General features: G+C 39.0%; 1 protein-coding gene across 2 annotated transcripts; it reads left to right on the top strand.

Annotated features, from left to right (window-relative positions):
• Positions 1-4,274: 4,274 nt before the first annotated feature.
• LOC140309121 (homeobox protein orthopedia B-like) lies at positions 4,275-8,636 on the top strand. 2 transcript variants are annotated; one of them, XM_072386950.1, is made up of 3 exons: positions 4,275-4,390; positions 4,726-5,120; positions 7,311-8,636. In XM_072386950.1, exons 1-3 carry the CDS (start codon positions 4,354-4,356, stop codon positions 7,812-7,814), a joined length of 936 nt encoding a protein of 311 aa, XP_072243051.1. In that variant the 5' UTR covers positions 4,275-4,353; the 3' UTR covers positions 7,815-8,636. The 2 variants fall into 2 exon arrangements, with proteins under 2 accessions (XP_072243051.1, XP_072243050.1); XM_072386949.1 differs by having other exon boundaries at positions 4,275-4,429.
• The last annotated feature ends 11,130 nt before the right edge of the window (positions 8,637-19,766 follow it).

Genomic DNA, 19,766 nt, shown 5'->3' with positions numbered 1-19,766 from the left:
TTAATAAATACACTGATTCACTACTCTGTATATTTACTTTTTCTAAATGTCTTTTTTTTCCCTGTGCGTTTTATCAGTTTCCAGTATGCAAATTCTAAAATTCTAAAATAAAATCTCACGCTATGTTATTTGATTTATTTAACTTATTCTTTTCACATTTCCCAATTGGTTTCTCTCTTCCTATCTCCCAGTTGCTCTTGTTATTTTCTGACTTGTGCTATATGAAAACCTTTGAGTTGGTTTTGAGTAGTTAAAAAGAGATTAATTGAAAAATGTACATCATTCAATCATGTAAATTAAATTAAGTTGCTGTAGAAGTAGAACAATCAAGTAATGATGTTTTACTCGAATAGTAATGAAAACATACAGGGCTCATGATAAGGTGGAGTCAAGCTTTTATCTGAATTGTATTGCAAAATCATGGCAGATACTTTCAGCCAAAAAGCTGTCAACACAGATTTAAAAGAAGATTTGTTTTGCTGCTCAACTTAAACTCTATATTTCTAAAACATGCTATTCTCAAAAAGAGAGAAAATAGCACTTAGATTTATTTTCCAATAGCATCTACATTTGATTGATTTAATGTTATTTAAAGTAAATGAAATGACAACTGAAAGATAATAAATATATATATTATATATATTATCTATATGTATGTATAATTAATTTGACTTTTTTTGTCGTCATAATAGGTTGAGCTCTCTCAAGTTTTATTGAATCATACATGTGAAATTCATATATGCAACTGTGTTTTGGGTATATTTCTAGATTGCACTGTACCATTGTGATTCCAAGCCACAGGGTATCTCTGCTGCTTAGAGGCTTGAAGCAACACATGATATTGACTGTGTCTGTGTGTGTTTGTGTGAAGAATAAGCTAACATGAATCAACAAATCATCACAGCATCACAAATATGGTGGATTTAATCAAACACTGGTATCCAGACAATAATACATGTGCAAAATTTGAGTTCTCAAATAAATTTACCAACGCATGGGTAGAAAAAATCAATCTTAGCCAAAACTATTTTTTGCACTACTGTCTTAAGTGGTGGCAACTTACAGAAACTGCTTTCAAAAGCCAGACTGAGTCTCTGACAGTCAGCATGTTTATACATTCTACCTTTAGGTTATATTTTGACTGCCACGAGGTTTTTCATGCAAATACATACATGATTTGACTCTGAGGCTGTTGCCTCTTAATTACAGATTATCAGAGCATCCTAAACATAGACTACCTGAGCACGAGGTCAACAATTAACAGCAGAAATAATGATACATTTTTAAAGCTGCTGAGACTTTGATCACCAATGTTTTAATGACATATATTGTGGTTTTCAATACTATTTTAATAACAACACCCTCCCCCCGAAACCACACAGCCCTCTAACATACACTTATGGCCCCACCACGTCACCTTCTCCGTGACACACGCCTCTTCTTTCTCATTAAGGAAATCGCTCTTCTTTGCTGATTATTTTATTTGATGCCGTGATTACCACTCTGTGCACCGCATCAAGCAGTAGCGGACACCAGGCGGGGGGCAACGGGCCTAATTGGGGTATGAGATGCGCAGAGTGGTGCAGCCAGGCTGGATGGCCGAAGAGGAAAGCCTCTAATGGATTTGCTTGTCTGTGCTTCTCTCGTGCTGGGGTGCAGCACACTTATTGGTCTACCTATTATTCCTCTGACTATCAAATCACCTGCACAAAACCACAGTATGATTTGTTACAGGGTCGTTTCTGCAGATGGAAAATCGATTTTCTTTTTAGATTTCTATAAGTCGGTGAATGCAGATGCCTGCGAGGGGATACAATAGGCCTCAGCATAAGAAACAACCAGCTCACCTCCTGGCCCGCATATTACAATTTGGTTGTGGTGTGAAGAATCCTAATCTTATCCCGACATCTGCCTTTTGTTACTAGTACTATTCGAAGTTGTTCTGCGAAGACCCGTATGAGCAATGGATTTAACGCAGTTTGATTGCCAAAAAACCGCGGAGAGGGTGGACACGGAATTCTTGATCTTTGAAATTGCTCTACAAAATTGCATTTGTTTGTCGGTGCGCTTCCATTAAAAGTGTCTCCTCGCGTGTAAACAGCCGTTGCGCACTCAGATGCGCCGCATTAACCCGGGAGGATCGTATGTGAGCGTGTTTTTACTGGGGAAGATTGATGTGGTCCAGTTAGGGAGGCTGAGTGAGACATAGACCCACTTCAAGTGGGTTCCTCTTATTACAGCAATAAGTTACAGTCTGAGGATCGGACATCTCAGGGGATGTACCATCCAGACTGCTCTCACCACAACAAACCACATTCATGTAGGTCCTCACATGATTGGGCTCAGTAAAAAATAAATAATCATAAAAAACTTTTAAAAAAGAATAAACGTATTATTATTATTATTATTATTATTATTATTATTATTATTATTATTATTATTATTATTATTATTATTATTCGTGTTATTGTTGTTGTTGGTGTTATTGTTGTTGTTATTATTTTAGTTGTTGTTGTTATAAAGCTCTATTACTCATCAGTAATTATTGTAATATTCATTGTCACTATAATTTCCTTAGTTATTTAAACTGATTTATTAAGAGAATATTTTACAGATGGATAACAATTATAACACACAAATAGTCTTGGATAAAAAAATTTTTTAAGTTATTCAAATAGACCTAAAACGGAGCCCTCTAAATCAAGAGCTGTTTTAGTTCAAATTGAAATGACTTTTTTGGTAGAGTTTTTATGGTTGTCTTCGCTCTAGCATTAACTGGAAATCAACGTCCTCCAAAGCATACAGACCATCTTTCCCGGCGCAGGCCATTCACAAACGCCGGTATGGCCTGACAACACCCAACATAGAGTCCCTCTCTTCTCTCCCCTGGTCTACACTCTGAACCAAGCGAATCGAGCCTCTGTAGCTGTTGATTGCTTCTCCTGAACTTCGGGGAGCTGGACACAGCTTTCCTCATCGCCGTGGACCATGCATGCACCAGTCCATTTCCTTAGGTTTTCACGCTGTGCCACATATAGGCTACTTCCCTGCGACCCGACAGATTGCTGTTGAGGAGCATAAAAGATGAGCTGCCTCCATGTGGTACAAAAAAGAGAGACGGGTCCTCGCTCGGACGCCTCCTTTGTGCGGCTGCAAAGAAACCCATTTAGTCCCAGGCGGTGGTCTATTCACCCGGCTCACCCTGACATCTGCCAAAAGCCTTCTCTAACCAGCACTGTCTGGAGACGTAGGAGTGGAGCGCAGATCAATGGCTGTCCTGTTAATTGTGTAATAGACCTACTCATGGAGCGCTGCTAAAGGGGCACAATCGTTTAGGGTCCACCACGTCTGATTTTGTTTGAACCAAACAGGCCTAAATACCTTTAATTGCACCCGTGCTGATGAAAAGTCGATGGGAGTTAAAACGGCCGATCACTAACAGGGTTTAAATCCATCTGTACTCGTTTATTTATTTATTTCCTCGATTTGTCTCCACAAATCACCTGCCATGGGGGAATGGGAGCTATATTTGTTTTGTTTGTGATCCAAGGACGAGAGAGAAGTGGGATTCCGTGGGACTGAGAGGAGGTCTGCTTCTCCTTGTTATGTTCTTTTTTTATTCTAACACAAGACTCGATGAGGAGACTCGACGTATTTGTCCTTTTCATGTAAAAAAATAAACATAAATGTTAAACAACTTTAAATTAGTTTTTTAAAATGTTTTTTTCTCATTTGTGAAATGTCGAATCGCAGCTTTACAGTTTGTAAAGAGTCTAAATGACTCAGTCCAGTGGTGGTATCACATTTTCTGGGTCAAATACCTGTGCGATCCTATGTCGATGAGCAAAACAAAATACAGCCTTCGCCTGCGCTCACCTCCATTACTTTACATGTATATCTATACAAACAGAGGAGTCCTGTCACGGCACGGGCTATATGAGATTAAACAAACACATTAAGATGTTTAACATGGAATAATTTGAGCATGAAAAGCTAATAAATCAGAGGATGGAATGGCAGAGGATTGAATTGTAGCGTTTCGTGCGCGTTTGGTCTGTGCGCGCATCCCAGTGTGCGCGCACGTTTCTTTTTTCTTTTTTTTTTATTGAAAGGAGGGAGTCACGTCGCTGACATTTCCAAGCTCCCGCTCTGATTGGCTCTTATTTGAGAAAGCTCACGGGTTCTTTCAACTAATAAGCGCCTCCCCGTCGCTCTAAAGGACATTATAATGCAAGGGACCTCCTTTTTTAACCACAAACCGAATTTTCGTTCATTTAGACGATATATACTTTTTAAATTGCCCCAAAGTTGTAGGATTCTTTTGGAGCGCATTTCGCCCTGGAGCGGTACGCCATGCTCTCTCATGCCGACCTCTTGGATGCTCGGCTCGGTGAGTTATCCTCACTAAACTCCGGCCCTAAACTCCAGTGTAAGATTTCAACTTCTTGTTTACAGTTGTGAAAAGATAAATAGACTAGAAAGTTAATTGTGTTAATCGCTAAGTGGTTTGTTGTTAGTCGAAGCCATTCTTTATAGTCATTTATCAGCAATCTGACCTGACAGCAAAAGTTACGGTGTAAAATAGTCCTGTACGATCTTATTTGTTATTATTTAAAGGATCATTCTAAAATGAAATGGTATTTTGAGTTATTTTTTGTCTAAAGCTGCTGCATTAAGATTTACCTTGTTCGTACTCAAATCTTTTCCTCCTCACCATGCTCTCAGGGATGAAGGATGCGGCAGAGTTACTTGGACACAGAGAAGCTCTCAAGTGCCGGCTGGGAGGTGGAGTGCCGGACCAGGGGCATCCGGGAGACATGGCCCCTGGTTCAGACTCTGTAGAGGGAACCACTCTCCTGCCGGGTGAAGACATCGCGACTGTCGGATCAAACTCTGCCGGCATGCAGGTGAACGGGAAGGAGCAGGAGAAGCAGCAGCAGCAGCCTCAGCAGAACTCCAGTCAGTCTGCGAACCAGCAGAAACAGAAGCGGCACCGGACGCGCTTCACACCGGCGCAGCTCAACGAGCTGGAGCGCAGCTTCGCCAAAACACACTATCCTGACATCTTCATGAGGGAGGAATTGGCGTTGAGGATCGGCCTCACCGAATCCAGAGTTCAGGTACACCACTGTGCAATGTATACGATTTTACACGGTTCTGCTGATATGATACGGCAGGGTGTGGCGTTGGTTTCAAATCTGATTATTTTAGGTCTGTGAATGTCTAAAAAAATATAAATCCATCCGGAGGAAAATAGAATATCTTTTTTTTTTTTAATTATTCCATGTTATTATTATATATTGTTATTTATTATTTTATTTTATTCATCTCCATGTATTTTTTTGTTATTTGTCTAACTCCTACATATAGACAGTCATTTAAGTGAGATAATAAAACAATCTGCCTCATGTTAACGGTAAAAATTCAACATGAGCTTGAAAAATCTCGTAGTAATTTAGTCATGTTCCAATATTAAAAAATTGTCCTTATTGACCCGACAATATTTAGTTGTTTGATTGAGTTAATGGTTCAAATTGAACCTGACAGTAAACAATATCAAAGTGTAAGAACAGTAGGTCATCTAATGTGCACCTCTGTCCAGGGTGCTGAAACATTTCTCATCTGCTGATGATAATCTGGAGTCCGCTTCATACACAGTGAAAAGCATTCAGTTGGCTTTCAGAATTAACAGAAAATATTGTGAAACGCAATTTCAGTAGAATGTCCTCAAAAACCGAGAAACTTATGCTATTTAACCTCTTTGTCTTTTCTTTATATTTGTATTATCGTGTATTTTTGTTGCAGCGTATATATGGGATTCGGATCATTTTTTTGGAACGATTCCTGATGCAAAATAGTGCCCATTTTGTTCTAAAATTTCGCTTCAAAACCATTTTTTAAATTGTTTTTATTTTATTATTATTATTATTATTGGGATGGGGAGATTAGCATCTAACTGTTTGTAATTAGTACATAGCAGAAGATAACAATTGCACTGGATAACAATTGCACTGCTTTTTTTTAACAAGTAGTCTGAGACGTACCAGGCTATTATAAACCAAACACATTATCAACCAATTTCAGTCTTATTTATAACAGTGAACGGGTTATTAACCAGTGATGTGAAATTCATGCAAATTGTCCCAGTGATAGCAATAAAAACAGTATAATCATTAGTCACCTTAATAATCAATTCTTTATTCTAAGCAGTGCAGAATCCGAGCCGTTCTTCGCCGACTCCTGCTCATTGTTGGTAAACATTAGTGCACAAAGTGCAAGTTCAGCCTTCGGTGGGCGTGTTGGCCCCTTGCATGCCTCCACAGCCTCTCCTCTAAAATGCTCCATCAGCGACGTCTTAATAGGACTCAAGAATATATTGTACTTTTTTAATGGAATGAGAAATTGCATTTTCTTTCCCCCTCGAGTGTAATGGGTTTGGGCGATGTTTCACGGCTGGCTGAGCGGAATGAGAGCGAGATTTCACTTTTAATACGGTGGCATCGACTCCCGGCCTCGCGCGCGCATTAATCACACCCAAACGTAATGAAATCTTTATAAAGCCCGAAGGTGACGCGTAATGCTTGCGTTTTTTTTAAGCAGTGTGGGTTGGCTTGTTTGTGGTTCTCTTAGAACCCGGTTGAAGGTGGGCATGTTCCCCTTTCTGTCTTTTCTTGTTGACTGTACAGTGACACAGGCCATTGGTATGGAAACCCATACAACATTCAAGGCAATTTTCGGTTAACCTGCTTGTGAATTTTAAGAAAGAAAATATCAATGTTTCAACACAGTGTTGATGAAAAACAACACGCCATGCCACCCTGTTGATCTCTTTCTGAATTATGTTTTTGATTAAATTCCTAATAAGTTCATAATAGGCTTCAGTTGCTTCCATAGAGTCCGAACTTCATGTGTTTGTAGGTATGTGTTTGTTTCTAAGAAGGGTCTCTGGATGTTTTAAAAAGACTGTGAGCCTTTTTAGAGTTTGAGGGTGATGAGTTACACCGACTTCTGGGCAGCAATCCTAATACTGTGCCTTATTCCATTAAAGGTAGTTCCAGCCAATGGCAAGGGAAGGTCTATTTACTTTTTGTGTATTTAGTTGGCCCATAACCGTAACCGTAATTTCCCAGAGTTTTACTGTTTGCCAGATGAGGGTAAGATTTTAGTAATATCATGCTTAATGATAGCTTAATTGTGGCAACAGAAAGTCCACTCAGTCAATTGTCGTTGGCCCTACTTAAGAACAAATACCACCCAAATAATCTTCCTCGGTTTCTCTGGTTGTGAACGTCCTTTTTCGCTGCTTTCAGGTTTGGTTCCAGAACAGACGCGCTAAATGGAAGAAAAGGAAGAAGACCACCAACGTTTTCCGGGCCCCAGGGACGCTGCTCCCTACACCGGGCCTACCACAGTTCTCTGCCGCGGCCGCCATGGAGAACAGCCTGTGCTCCTTCCACGCCAACGACTCGCGCTGGGCCACTGGGATGCCAGGTGTGTCCCAGCTTCAGCTCCCGCCGGCTCTGGGTCGCCAACCAGGCATGGCGCAATCTCTGTCACAGTGCAGCCTGGGTCCAGGCCCGCCACCAAACTCCATGGGTCTCTCCAACGGCCTGTCCTCCAATGGCTCTGGTCTGCAATCTCACCTCTACCAGTCGCCTTTCCCAGGAATGTCGGCTTCTCTCTCTGGCCCCACAAACGTATCGGGCTCCCCGCAGCTGTGTAGCTCCCCGGACAGTGACATGTGGAGAGGGACAAGCATCGCGTCACTGAGGCGCAAAGCACTGGAGCACACAGTGTCCATGAGTTTCACTTAGTGACTTTTCATCCCATCAAACCCTGCTCCTCCTAACACCCTCTCCTAGCGCCACCCTGTGGCCCTTTCCCCGGTTTTATTTATTTATTTTGTTTCTGGTTTAGATCTAAACAAGAACGTGGCCTGAAATGCCAGAAAATGGAGATGAATGTGACTTCATATTGATAAGAAATGAAAGGACAACACCAATGGACAAATCGAAGGGGAAAAAAACTTGAGTTTGAGTTGTTTATCTTGTTAATTCAAAAGGATTTTATCAGCTATTGATGAAAATATTGTAATGATCTCTAGAATATAGGCACTAATTACTGAGAGCCAAACAATCGTGTATTTACGTTTTCATTGAGTGTGTCTTTACGCACACCTTATTGTGTTCAAGTGATGTCGCGTTATGTCAAACGGTTATTCATAAGATTGGGTTTACTATTTGGTAACAGTCCACAACACACGCACCACGCTGACAGTGTGCCTACTGCACTGGGTCTCAGGCATGCACTGTGCATGTGGATTGAATAACCAGAGCAGAAAACAGTGCCCACTCAAAATGAGCTGGCACTTTTTTAAAGATGACCTCAGTCTCGTCTGCATGAGACGGGAGCAGAAATCTAAAATTGAAAATAAATGAAAAAATAAAAATACAGTGAACTCTCAGTAGGCCTACTCTGTTTTAGGATGTTTTGTGTAGATAAAACATTCTTGCTGTACACGCTGGTCTTTTTGTGACATGTTTTAACTTATTGTATGTGCTAATACTTGACACATTTCTTAAATGTTTGATCTTACATTGAAATGCACCACATTGACGGGTTTGTACCGATTTAAAATGAACAAATAAAACAAATAAAAGTACTTTTCAAGAATGTCAAAACAACAATGTCTCCATTCTATGCAAACAGAATACACCATAATCTTTATTGCTAACTATTGGTAGTATCAATGTAGATTTTTTTCAACTTATCATGGAGAGATTTATTTGGACTGTTTCAATTCTGAGAAAAACAACAATGTGACGGTATTTCACTTGTCTTGTCTAAGAAAGAATTTTCTCCCACAAACTAGTATAGTTTGTGCTCGTTGCTCAGTGACCCACGGTGATGGATTTTGACAGAGTTTATGAGATGACAGGGTTAAAGGCTTTATGAAGGGTGACTGGTCTCATGGTGGCAGACAGCAACGGTAAAGATGTCAGTAGTGTGATGTGACGGTCATTGCTTTTAGCCATGACGGTCATCCTACTGAGCAAACTGGATGGACTGTATCTAAACAAGCATGTGAGTTTTTTTTTTAAAAAGACATAGCGTGTCTTTTAATAGACTATGGTCTTTTTCATATGAATGTTAAATAGAAACAATTCAATGCCAAATTCCCGACTCATATCTGGATCTGGAAGTCTGATCGGGGGCCAACACATAGTTTGAAAATTAACAGAAACGACCCTAAGTTTAGACACCCAGTTCACCTATTTAGATTAAAACAAGGCCAATTAGTGGCTCTAAAACAAAAGTGAAACCAAAACTTCACTTTTGGGGGGAAAAAATCAAAAAGTGATATGAACACATTCTCCGGAGAGAACAAGAGTGCTTGTCCTGTGTGGTCAAGCACTCTTCAATGTTATTGCTGATCAGGGATGCACAAAACGCCTGATTGGTGCTGCATCCGTGCTGGTGGGCCAGTTCGCAAGAGGTGCACTAAAAATGCGACATAAAGTAAACGAAAAAACATATTCTTTTATGAAAGAGCTGTCAGACTAATCCAAAGCGATCGATGATATCAGTTATTTTGATAAACCGTAAAGATGTTGATTTGTCAACAGGACACCCTGTTTTGAAAAGTGGACAAAATGCAAGAATTATTTCCATTCCATACAACAACACAGCTGACACTTCTTTGAATACAATGGAATATCAGATAGGTTTAAAGTCATAGAATACACAAAACTCTAAGATATTTATATTTCTAAACTTCCGTTGTTATTGCAGATCTATAATTAGGCCTAGCTTGTGTAGTGTTTACTGCATTGCACACGTGTCATAACAAATCAAAATACAGATAAACAGTATAGAGTTGTTCAGCCTTTTAACTTCTTTCATCATTTGACAAATATTTCAAATTCCTTAGATTTGCTCTGTAATGACAAAACCTCTCATCTCGCTTGCATTGCTTCAATTTCAAATGTTCCCGATGAAATGTCCCCGAATGAGGTAAATAAAAATTTTCCATTATGAAAGTGAGCGGACCTCACTGTCTGTGTCAAAGAGTATAAGTGTCAACTTGAGCCTGAAATCACAGCAGCTCAAATTAATCAGCGTGTTAACCTCATCTCGTTGCCAGCGCTGAGGCCAATTTATGGTCACGGGATGGTAATTGATGAGATATGGCATTACCATAAGCAGTCCCACTGCCTGTAAACTTATAATTGGAGTTTCTGTAACAATGCGGGGAGGTTAAACAAAGGATTAATCATAATTAACAAAAGTATATTACTTTCCCCATATTAAACAGTTGGTTCCCACCTTTTCTATTAACATAAATTTGTTTGCAGTAATTTACTGAATTATTGCGAATGCCAACCCAAGTCAAGACACTGAAAAAATCATTTAATTTTTTGTGTGCTTTCACATTTGTTTGTGTGTGAGAGTCAGATGTGTTTCTAGTATACTGTCAGAAGCAATTAATTTGAATAAGATTGCCTGAAGTTTTCCATATATAATATATATTCCACATACAATAAAAAAAACACTTCTGACATTATTTCATATGCTATTACATATGCAGGCTGATACAATGACCAGGCCACATTCTATTATCTTAGAGTATAAAAGGTAAATAAGTCAGCAGGGGAGGACGACCTTAAGATAACTGAAAATGTACATTTTCAATTCGCGATGAATGTATGCAAATACGTTGAGTTTTTAGCAACTGTCGTTATTTGTAGGACAACCATGTAAAGCTGATGTTAAACTGATTTATTTGTGGGGAAAGAGTTGATTAGCCTTTTCAATCCCACATTACTTTTCAAAATAATTGGTCCATCTTTTCGGAAAAGGAGAGAACAAGTGATGAATACCATGCTATTTAAAAAAAACAATTCGATTTAACTTATTGACTCGTTCATTATCACTGGAGTCCATTGCTTATATTTACCTCTACATTACCCGACAAAGCAGGGGAAAATCTTTTTTTTAATCTATTTCGAATGAATGCAGGAAACCCGCCTACCTCGCAAAGACAGGCAATGATACAATACTACATGACAGGTGATCAAACACTCAAACCACAGCCAGACTGACTGCTTCCACCCATCCAGGCTGGAACTGCAGTTGGTGTTATCCGATGTGTGTGTTGATCTGGGACATTTAGTTCTATGTGTGGCTCAGCCCACCAGATCCGGCCCTGTGCTGACTACTGTGTCCTGGGCTGCAGTAACAGATGTGAAATCACATTACCCAAACGCTGCAATTAGTCTCACTCGCTCGCGGGTTAATGAGTTTGTGGAAATGTGCGACCCATTCCTCATTAGGTAATTTCTCATGCACCGATGAGAGAGGGAGAGAGATGTGGGTATAGCAACTCAGTGGAAATGGCATAGTCTGCTGCAACACGTACAGTAAAGATATTCAGGGGAGGGGATGTAAGCAAGAGTGGTATTTTTGCTACTTTCAAACACTAAAACATGTTACCCATAACTTTAATGAAAAATGTCCACAAATATTCTGTATATGCATCCAGATAGCTTCAGTCATCTGCTGGAGCGACTTCAGCCTGTCTCATTATGGACCTCAGTGCAAGAAAATATGCTTATTTCCTCGCTCTGCGTCCACTGAGCCTGTGCTTGAATAGACAACCCTCAGGGCATAGCTCTGTCAGGACACAATGAAGGACAACAAAAGAACTAATTAGCAATCAATTACTGACGTGTTTCTGTCCTGCACCTTTTATCTGGTTAGTTGGAGTGTAGGGCAGGTTACCACCACTCAACATGTCCCCATTCACTCACCCACGCACAGAGCACCTGCTGCTTATATGTGTATGAATGTGTACATATGTATGTGTGTGTATTTGTGTGTGTGTGTGTGCATCTGATGTGTGTGGATTTGGGTGAATTAGGATTAGTGCAGGGATGTATGGAGTAACCCAGTGATACATGGTTTGACAGTGGAGAATGTAACCTCACTCCTGTGTGGTATGAATGTGAAAAATCATCAAATTAATCCAATTCAGACCATTAGAGACAGTTGCTTTTCACCGTCTGCACCCAAGAGCGTTTAAGGATAGTTATTCATTAGCCTCATCTGTGCCAATCAGTCTCTAAATTCTCCTTTGTTGTATCTCATTACTTTTCCTTGCAGCTGTTATAGCTGATGTAAGTTTAGACTGAGGAGGAATTTTCTTTCACAAAGCAGCACAATTTCATAAAATTGTAGATAAAATAGAATTAGTGTGTAATTTTGGCACTCAGTTTGCTCATTTCAGCATCTCTTTCACTCTGTTACTGTGGCACAAACACAAAAGCGCTCACACAGACACACACTGTGACATCTGGGGGGAAAGTGTGCTGTGAGGAGGCTGCGAGTGCCTCTCATGATAACAACTCTGCATCTCAACAACCTACATCCATCATCATCAACACTAACATCTGCTCTGAGCCTCAGCCTTAAATCTCTTTCTACTCCCCCAGCCCTTTACCTCTCTCTACTTTTTATCCTCCCTCCCCCTTTTACACTCGTCTCTCCTTCTCTTCTGTCCATCTTTTTCTCTCAAGTAGCCCCTTTGTAAGCACTCACGTCAGTATGCACAGTTCAAATCCCCTCATCAGCAGAATATGCGTGGATTTGTTTTTGCTTCAACCAGCCTTAAAAATCAATATTTAATGATGATGTTATCAGAGCTTTTATGTATAATTTAGCCAGAGTGTCAGTATGAATGAGACTCTGTCAGCTTTATGATGTCAAGCATTTATTTTCTGTTAATAGGTGCTCCTGGTGGTACGCAAACCAAAACCCAGTGGACATCTGCTGGAGGGTTTATCAGTTTCATATCTCTTCATGCATGTATTCACAGCCGATGGATGCACGCATACTCTGCATTTCCACCTTAAAAACACACGCACACAGTTTAATTGATGATACAGCAATCTGAGTATCAAAGAAAGGTATATAAATTTGAGAGGAATGATAGATAAAAAACAAGAAAATGAATGCCACAAATGCCTAACTTTGATGTGACATTTCTTGCTAAATGTGACTGCATTGGTTTGGACTTAAATCACAAACAATCATCTGTTTGTTTCAATCCAAATCCAGTCATCATGAGTTTGTGTGGATGCATCAACTGATTTTGACATTTTCCAAAGCAAAGGCAATTACTTCACCTCCTCAGCTCTGGGAGTCAACATTGTTGAGAGGCAATAATCATGATAGTTTTCTCAGTCATTTTTCTCCCAATAACAAGCCATTTTTAATCCAATTAGGAGTGCTAACGTGAGAGGCATAATACCACGGCCCCTGGGACAGATGAGAGAATATGCAGGACATTTATCCTGACAGTCAATATTGGATTTCTCACTAAGCAGCTGTGCCTGCTCTCTCTGACATTCTCCACCTCTACACAGTGATCCGTCCTGATTAAACGGGCTTTTCTACTTTATCAACATTCATTACATGACCTGGTCATGCATGGCCAAGGAAACTAGGAGGAGCAAAGTTGCATGCCTGACGTTGGGGTTTTCCTACTGCACTTTTATTTTCTATTCAACAGTTTAGAGAAATATGATACGTATGGTCGGATTTTAGATTGTGTTTTTAAGATGATATATGAGCCTATAGGTGTGTTACGGTATTTCCCAAAACTTTCCTCACCTGTTTTAAAGGTTAACTTCACTTTCACTTGTTGTTAAACCTAGATGCAGCTGGCCAAACACAAAAAGATTTTGTGTTGTGATCCTCTGTAGTTATTAGGTTACACTTCTCATCGGTTTTTGTAATGTATTTTCTGATTTGAATCCCGTGATTACAGTTGATTTTCAAACAATGACAATTCAGAGGTCAGCTCCTATCTTTTGTTTTGCTCATTCTCAATTTCAAACATAACGTAGTGTAAAGACTTTATGAAAAGACAGCAACAAAGGCATGTCACTGCTTTGATGCAGCTAAACACTGCCACCTTCTGGTATATGCTGGGTGGTTTACAGTTCTGAGAAAAATTATCATTCATTAAATTATTTATTCATTTTTTCATGAAACATTGGACAGACGGTCAATAGATTTGATCAAATCTTTGCATCACTTTATAAAATATGTACGTTAACTCTACAGAGAGTCACACAATGATTGTTCCATCAAAACACAGCTGATGAAATGCAGAAAATGCACGAAAAAGAAGGCTGCTATTTATAGTTGATTGCAGTCAATACATTTATACAGTGTACTGAATCATTGTCCTTGAGTACATTGATTATGTGCACTAATCGATGTTTATAAGGCTGGAAAGGACTGGCTACACCACAATGGAGGCTGAATGATGAGGGAACGCATTTACTAAGTGTCAAAGGCCCACCCACTTTCACTGAATGAAGCAGGCACGTTTCGGAGTGTGAGAAAGCAAGTTGAACATTCTAAATTGATTGTACAAGATCAGTGGGGGGAGAGTTAAGTTTTTGTGGACCTTAAATACACTTTAACAAAGGCATGGAATATGCAAAGCTTCAATGACTCTCTAAGGATGCAACAACAGAAGTAAAATATTATCCAAGGTTGCACCTACATATATATATATATATATATATATACATATGTACAACCCAAAGTTTGGGATGCTGTGCAAAATAAAGACAAAATACAATGATATGCTCATCTCATAAACTAGTATTCTATTCATAATATAACTTAGAAACATGGAAAATGTCAAAAGCCACATATAGCCACTGTGTAACATCGCCCCTTCTTTTAAACAACAGTTTATCAATCTCTGAGAACTGTTGAGACCAGTTGCTGGACCTGTGGGAGAGGAATGTTGTCCCATTCTTATCTGATAAGAGATTCTAGCTGCTCAACAGTCCTGGGTTCTTTGTCATAATTTTATGTTTTATGTCAATGTTTTCGGTTCTTGAAAGACAGCAGGCAGGTCAGTCCAGATCTTTGGACTCTCCTACTACAAAAGCATGTTGTAATACATAAGGTTTAAGCATGGACATGCTGAAATATAGAACGCCTTTTCTGAAAAAGATGTCTTCTTAATGGGAGCTTAAGTTGCTCTAAAACCTGTATATACTTTTCAGCATTGATGCAGCCTTCTAGATGTGTAAGTTCCCAGGTTTTTCTTTGCATGGTAAAGCTTTCTGCATTTGCAGATGACATGACAAACTGTGCTCAGACAATGATTTCTGAAAGTTATCCTGGACCCATATAGGGCACTTTATGACAGAATCATGTCTCTTTTTAATGAAGATCATGAATATCCAGTATTAATATTTGGTCATGACCCTATAGATTCTTCTGCAATTTCTCCACAAGTTGTAGCTGCAGTTTTTTGAGGATTTTTGAACCACTACCCATCTTTACCTCTGAGAGAATCTGCTTCTCTTCTCTTCTCTTTTTTTTAGTACTACTTTCTTTTCCAGCCTTTTGTACTCTCATCCAAGAGACGTGCTGCTGCCATCAAATTTAAGATGAGCTAATATTTTTCATGAAATAGTAAAAAGTCTCACAGCAGTTGATATATTTTCTGTGTTCTATTGAGAGTTAGATTTTGATTTTTGAGATTGGCAAATTGTTGCATTCTGTTTTATTAACATATAACACAGCATGTGTTTTTTGTTATTTGGTTATATCTCTACCTAACAAATACCTCTGGACTCAGGCTCTTCCATATGAAAATTGAGTTACCATGTCAACATGGTTGTAAAGGTAATCCACATTGGACAGCAGGAGATTGAGGAAATCTGTAAGACTGACACAAAAAAAGCAAAGAGGCAGTTGATGCTCTTCTATCTGCAACTGTAAATTTAATTTTCACACAAGGTCAATCAGGACGAGATGGAAACATTCATTGAATAACACGCATATAAGTATGAAACAAAGTTATCACCTTCTCAATTTGCACCAATAGGATTGGAGTTATTTCAAGCAACGATCTTATTCTCTCAGACTTTTTGTTGAATTAGGCTCACTCATTGTTTCCCTCACTCTACTTGGTTTCCTCTGGAGAAGAGGTCCCTGTTTGCTTCTAAGAGATTATTCCACATCAGACTCTGTAATTATACTATTATATAGAATTATCATCATCCACATGCTGCATCACTCACTGCTGTTCAACTGGTTAAGTGTTTACTGTTTTACCATGTATAGGATAATACAAATGAAAGCTTTTCCAATAAAATCATAGATATTTAGATGATAGACTTTAACTGTTAAAATCAAACAAAACAAACTGGCCAGCATCAGATGGGAGTCATCAGACCTCCCCTGAAGAACTCCGCTAGAAGGTAATTAAAAGAAGAGAATTTTATCCATCGCTCCTCATTAATTCATTTTGAATTAACCACTTTCAGAAAAGACAAATAGGGAGGGAGCACGTGGGAAAATCCATGCAGACTTTAAAGTAATCTTTCTCTGTCAGGTTGCTCCAATAGGGGAGGGTCAGCTCATTATAGACCCCACAGGAGATGAATGGGTCAGTCAGGCATTTAGGAGACCCAGGTTGGACTGCTGTGTTGACAGAAGGATCCACACAAGTAGTGTGTGTGTGTGTGGTGTGTGTGTGTGCATGTGTGCATGTGTGTGTGTGTGTAGAAGCGAATCGGCAAAGCAAAATACTTAGTGTTATGTACTATCTTTACCAGGGAGCAGGTGTCATGAAGGTGGCAACATGCTGGGCTATGAGGCAGGGTTAAAAGACTGATGTCTGGAATCAACAGTCTCAGTGATTTAACTTTGACCTCATGGTGGGCAGCTGTCAAATAGAACCAGCTGGGTCAATCATCGCAAAAACTTTAAACCACAATCTTAAATATTTTCTGTTTCTATCTTCAAAATTAAATCCGTTGCATCTATCATATTTAGAATTAGATTTTTAAAAGATCCTCATGAACCTAAACGCTCTGTTCTAACATATGCCACCAGATGGTGTTGTAGTCTTATCTTGTTGAAACAAAGGAAGCTTGCAATTTTCCTCTATGGTTTGTTTTCATGATGGGTGTAATGCTATTTTCTTCATAAATTTAACATCGAATTTATAGGCATTTGTCAAATTGAATACAATTAATGCAGATGCTTTCTCAGAGGTGCACCGTATACAATTAGAAAATCATCATATGATTATGCTCTATGACGTCCAGTGGTTTTTATTAGTGTCAAGATGGCGGAGGAAAAACAAAGAGGGTTTATTAATATGGGTCTAAGGTTCACCTACAAAGAATTATCTGCCAACAAGCATTAATGTGACTAAAGTGACATAATCCATATCCAAAGGAAAGAAATCAATAAATTGAGTCAGAAACTGTGTTCAGCTGTATGCATCTGATAAAGGTACCATGCTGCTTGTGCATTGGTGTCACATGTAAGGAAGAACAGAATAGCAACTCTTTGTCAGGTGATGAGTATGTTGATGCAGAAATTGATGGTACTGAAAACAAGAGGAGTTTTCAACATCAGCATGGAAGAGAACTGTAGAGAATTTCTGCACTCCAGGTTTTTCTAAACTTGTCCAGGTTCTGTTTAAAGAATAAATTAATGTTCAAGAGCACTGAACAATCAATATTTTTCATGCAAGGTATTGATGCTACCACTGCCGGCACCCTTATAATGCAGAACATGGAAGGAAAATCAAAGAGTTAGCAGTGCAACATGTGGAGGTCTGGAGCAATCCAAACCTTTTCCTAAACCTAACCAAACAGCAAAAAAAAATCTCAAAATGGGGAGAATCATTTTTTTCTTTTGATACATTTAAAAAAACAAAACAACAGAAGGTATGGTCCAACACAAAAGCACAAACCCTAATCTCCTGGGTGACAAACCTGCATCTCAGTCATGATACCAATCCACCCATCACCCAAAAATTCAGATTTTGTTATTCATAGTTCCTTAATTGCAAACACTAAAATATGTAATTGCATGAGTGACTGACGATGGCATCAGTTTGAGGACATCATGTCTCCTATATGCCATATCTGAATTTCATGCTGCCTCCTCACAAACATCAGGACATTTTCCAACTTTGCATATCTAGCTAAAGTCACAAATTTTGATAACTTTTTGAAAAATACTCATGTTTTTGTTACTTCTGTTTATGTTATGAACAATGAGACACTTTTGCATACTGTTATCTTCATAAAAATGCTAATGTTTTATTATGAGTCTGACCTTTCACAAGGTCTGTTATCTGTTGTATTTGTCTGCACTGCTACACTTTTGCACCATAAATCTCTAGGCTGCACAAGAAGCTAATCTATTAATTCATGATTTTCAGGGAGGGAAATGGCGACAGAGAGATTAGATATGATTTTATTACATTAGATTAGAGAATAAATTATGCCTAACATAAATCAGTGTGACTCTAAATTGTCCGTGGGAGTGAGTGTGAGCATGCATGGTTGTTTGTCTCTATGTGGCCCTGTGATGGACTGGCGACCTGTCCAGGGTGTGCCCCGCCTTTCGCCCAATGACTGCTGGGATAGGCTCCAGCCCACCCGCTACCCGACTGACAGATTGACAGTATAGGAAATGGATGGATGGATAAATCAGTGTGGATCAAATTCATTCTCCATTCATCATTTCGAGCAGTACAATGAAACCTTTGGGTTATATGCCCTAATCTATATCCTCATTTGATCATTTGTATTTAAACAATTATAGTATGTATCGCAGCACCAAATCACGCACAACCTTTGATAAAACGCTAAGTAACAAGCACTTAGCACATGGCGTCCAATGAAATACACATTTACAAACACCATGCAGCATTTTGCTAACCTTTTTCTGTTTTCCTCTTGTGCCATTTACATTAACAAACCAAATTTAAACAGCAAGACCCTGGCTAATAGGTTGAGACATAGAAGACCCTGTAAGACAATTAATTATTATCAGTGACTGCTGGCTTCTAAATGAAAGTAATACACCTTGAATAGGTCATCAGCATTGTAAGACAACAGGCTGTGGTGCTGTTCAAGTAAATGTTATTCATTACATTCATTATTGTTTTTTTTTTGTTTTTTTTTAGGGTTTATAGTCCTGTGTGTGGCATCACAGACCTTCATCAGTAGGAGATAATGTCAGCTATCATTAGCTCAGGATAATTGCATGCACAGTCTCTCATTTTCATTTCAGATGAATGAGAAAATGTGAGTAGTGTTCTATGAGATGTTTGTATGTATGCTGACAGGATGATAATCATCTCTTACACTCGACTACGTCTGAGTCTGACCTTTCACAATGGCAGCATGGACACACAAAATTAGTCTCATCTAAATGAATTTGCTATGTTGTTACAAATCGAATTACGTCACAGCCCCTCTCTTTTGTGGACTACTTCACTTTTTCACTTCCTGCACCTTTTCTGGTCCTTTTAGCTCTTCATGATGTGCAATATGACTCACTCAACAGCTCAAAAGATATTTTGAATACACATGTACATGTTAAGTAACTAACTGAGCGAATGATCGTTTGCTGAATATCTCTTCAAACTGCCAAAAGATCTAAGAATACTACATAAAAGGTCAAATAAAGAAGCTGTATGAGTATCAGTGAAGGCAGGTTTTTGACGTTTATTATGGGGTGGTGGAGTAGAAAGTAACACTATCATACAAAGTTTATTGGAATTAAACCACTTAAGTGCCCCCAAATTTTTTTTTAAAGTCTTCTCTTCGTACAGTTACTCTGTGGTCAGGTCTACAGACTTCACACTCTAAGTCTCAAAAATAATCACAGCAGCCTTGCAATAAAAGCATCTTATGAAAAGT

Source organism: Leuresthes tenuis, unplaced genomic scaffold (assembly GCF_036924035.1).
Source record: "Leuresthes tenuis unplaced genomic scaffold, fLeuTen1.0.hap1 SCAF_6, whole genome shotgun sequence".
NCBI classification, from domain to species: Eukaryota; Metazoa; Chordata; class Actinopteri; order Atheriniformes; family Atherinopsidae; genus Leuresthes; species Leuresthes tenuis.
The sequence above is the reverse complement of the archived record's forward strand: the minus strand, read 5'-3'. Positions and strand labels throughout refer to the sequence as shown.

Coding starts and splice junctions, on each gene's coding strand:
- LOC140309121 (XM_072386949.1), top strand. CDS start 4,354: ATGCTCTCTCATGCCGACCTCTTGGATGCTCGGCTCGGTGAGTTATCC. Junction 4,430..4,725: donor CTCCGGCCCTAAACTCCAGT/GTAAGATTTCAA, acceptor CCATGCTCTCAG/GGATGAAGGATGCGGCAGAG. Junction 5,121..7,310: donor TCACCGAATCCAGAGTTCAG/GTACACCACTGT, acceptor CGCTGCTTTCAG/GTTTGGTTCCAGAACAGACG.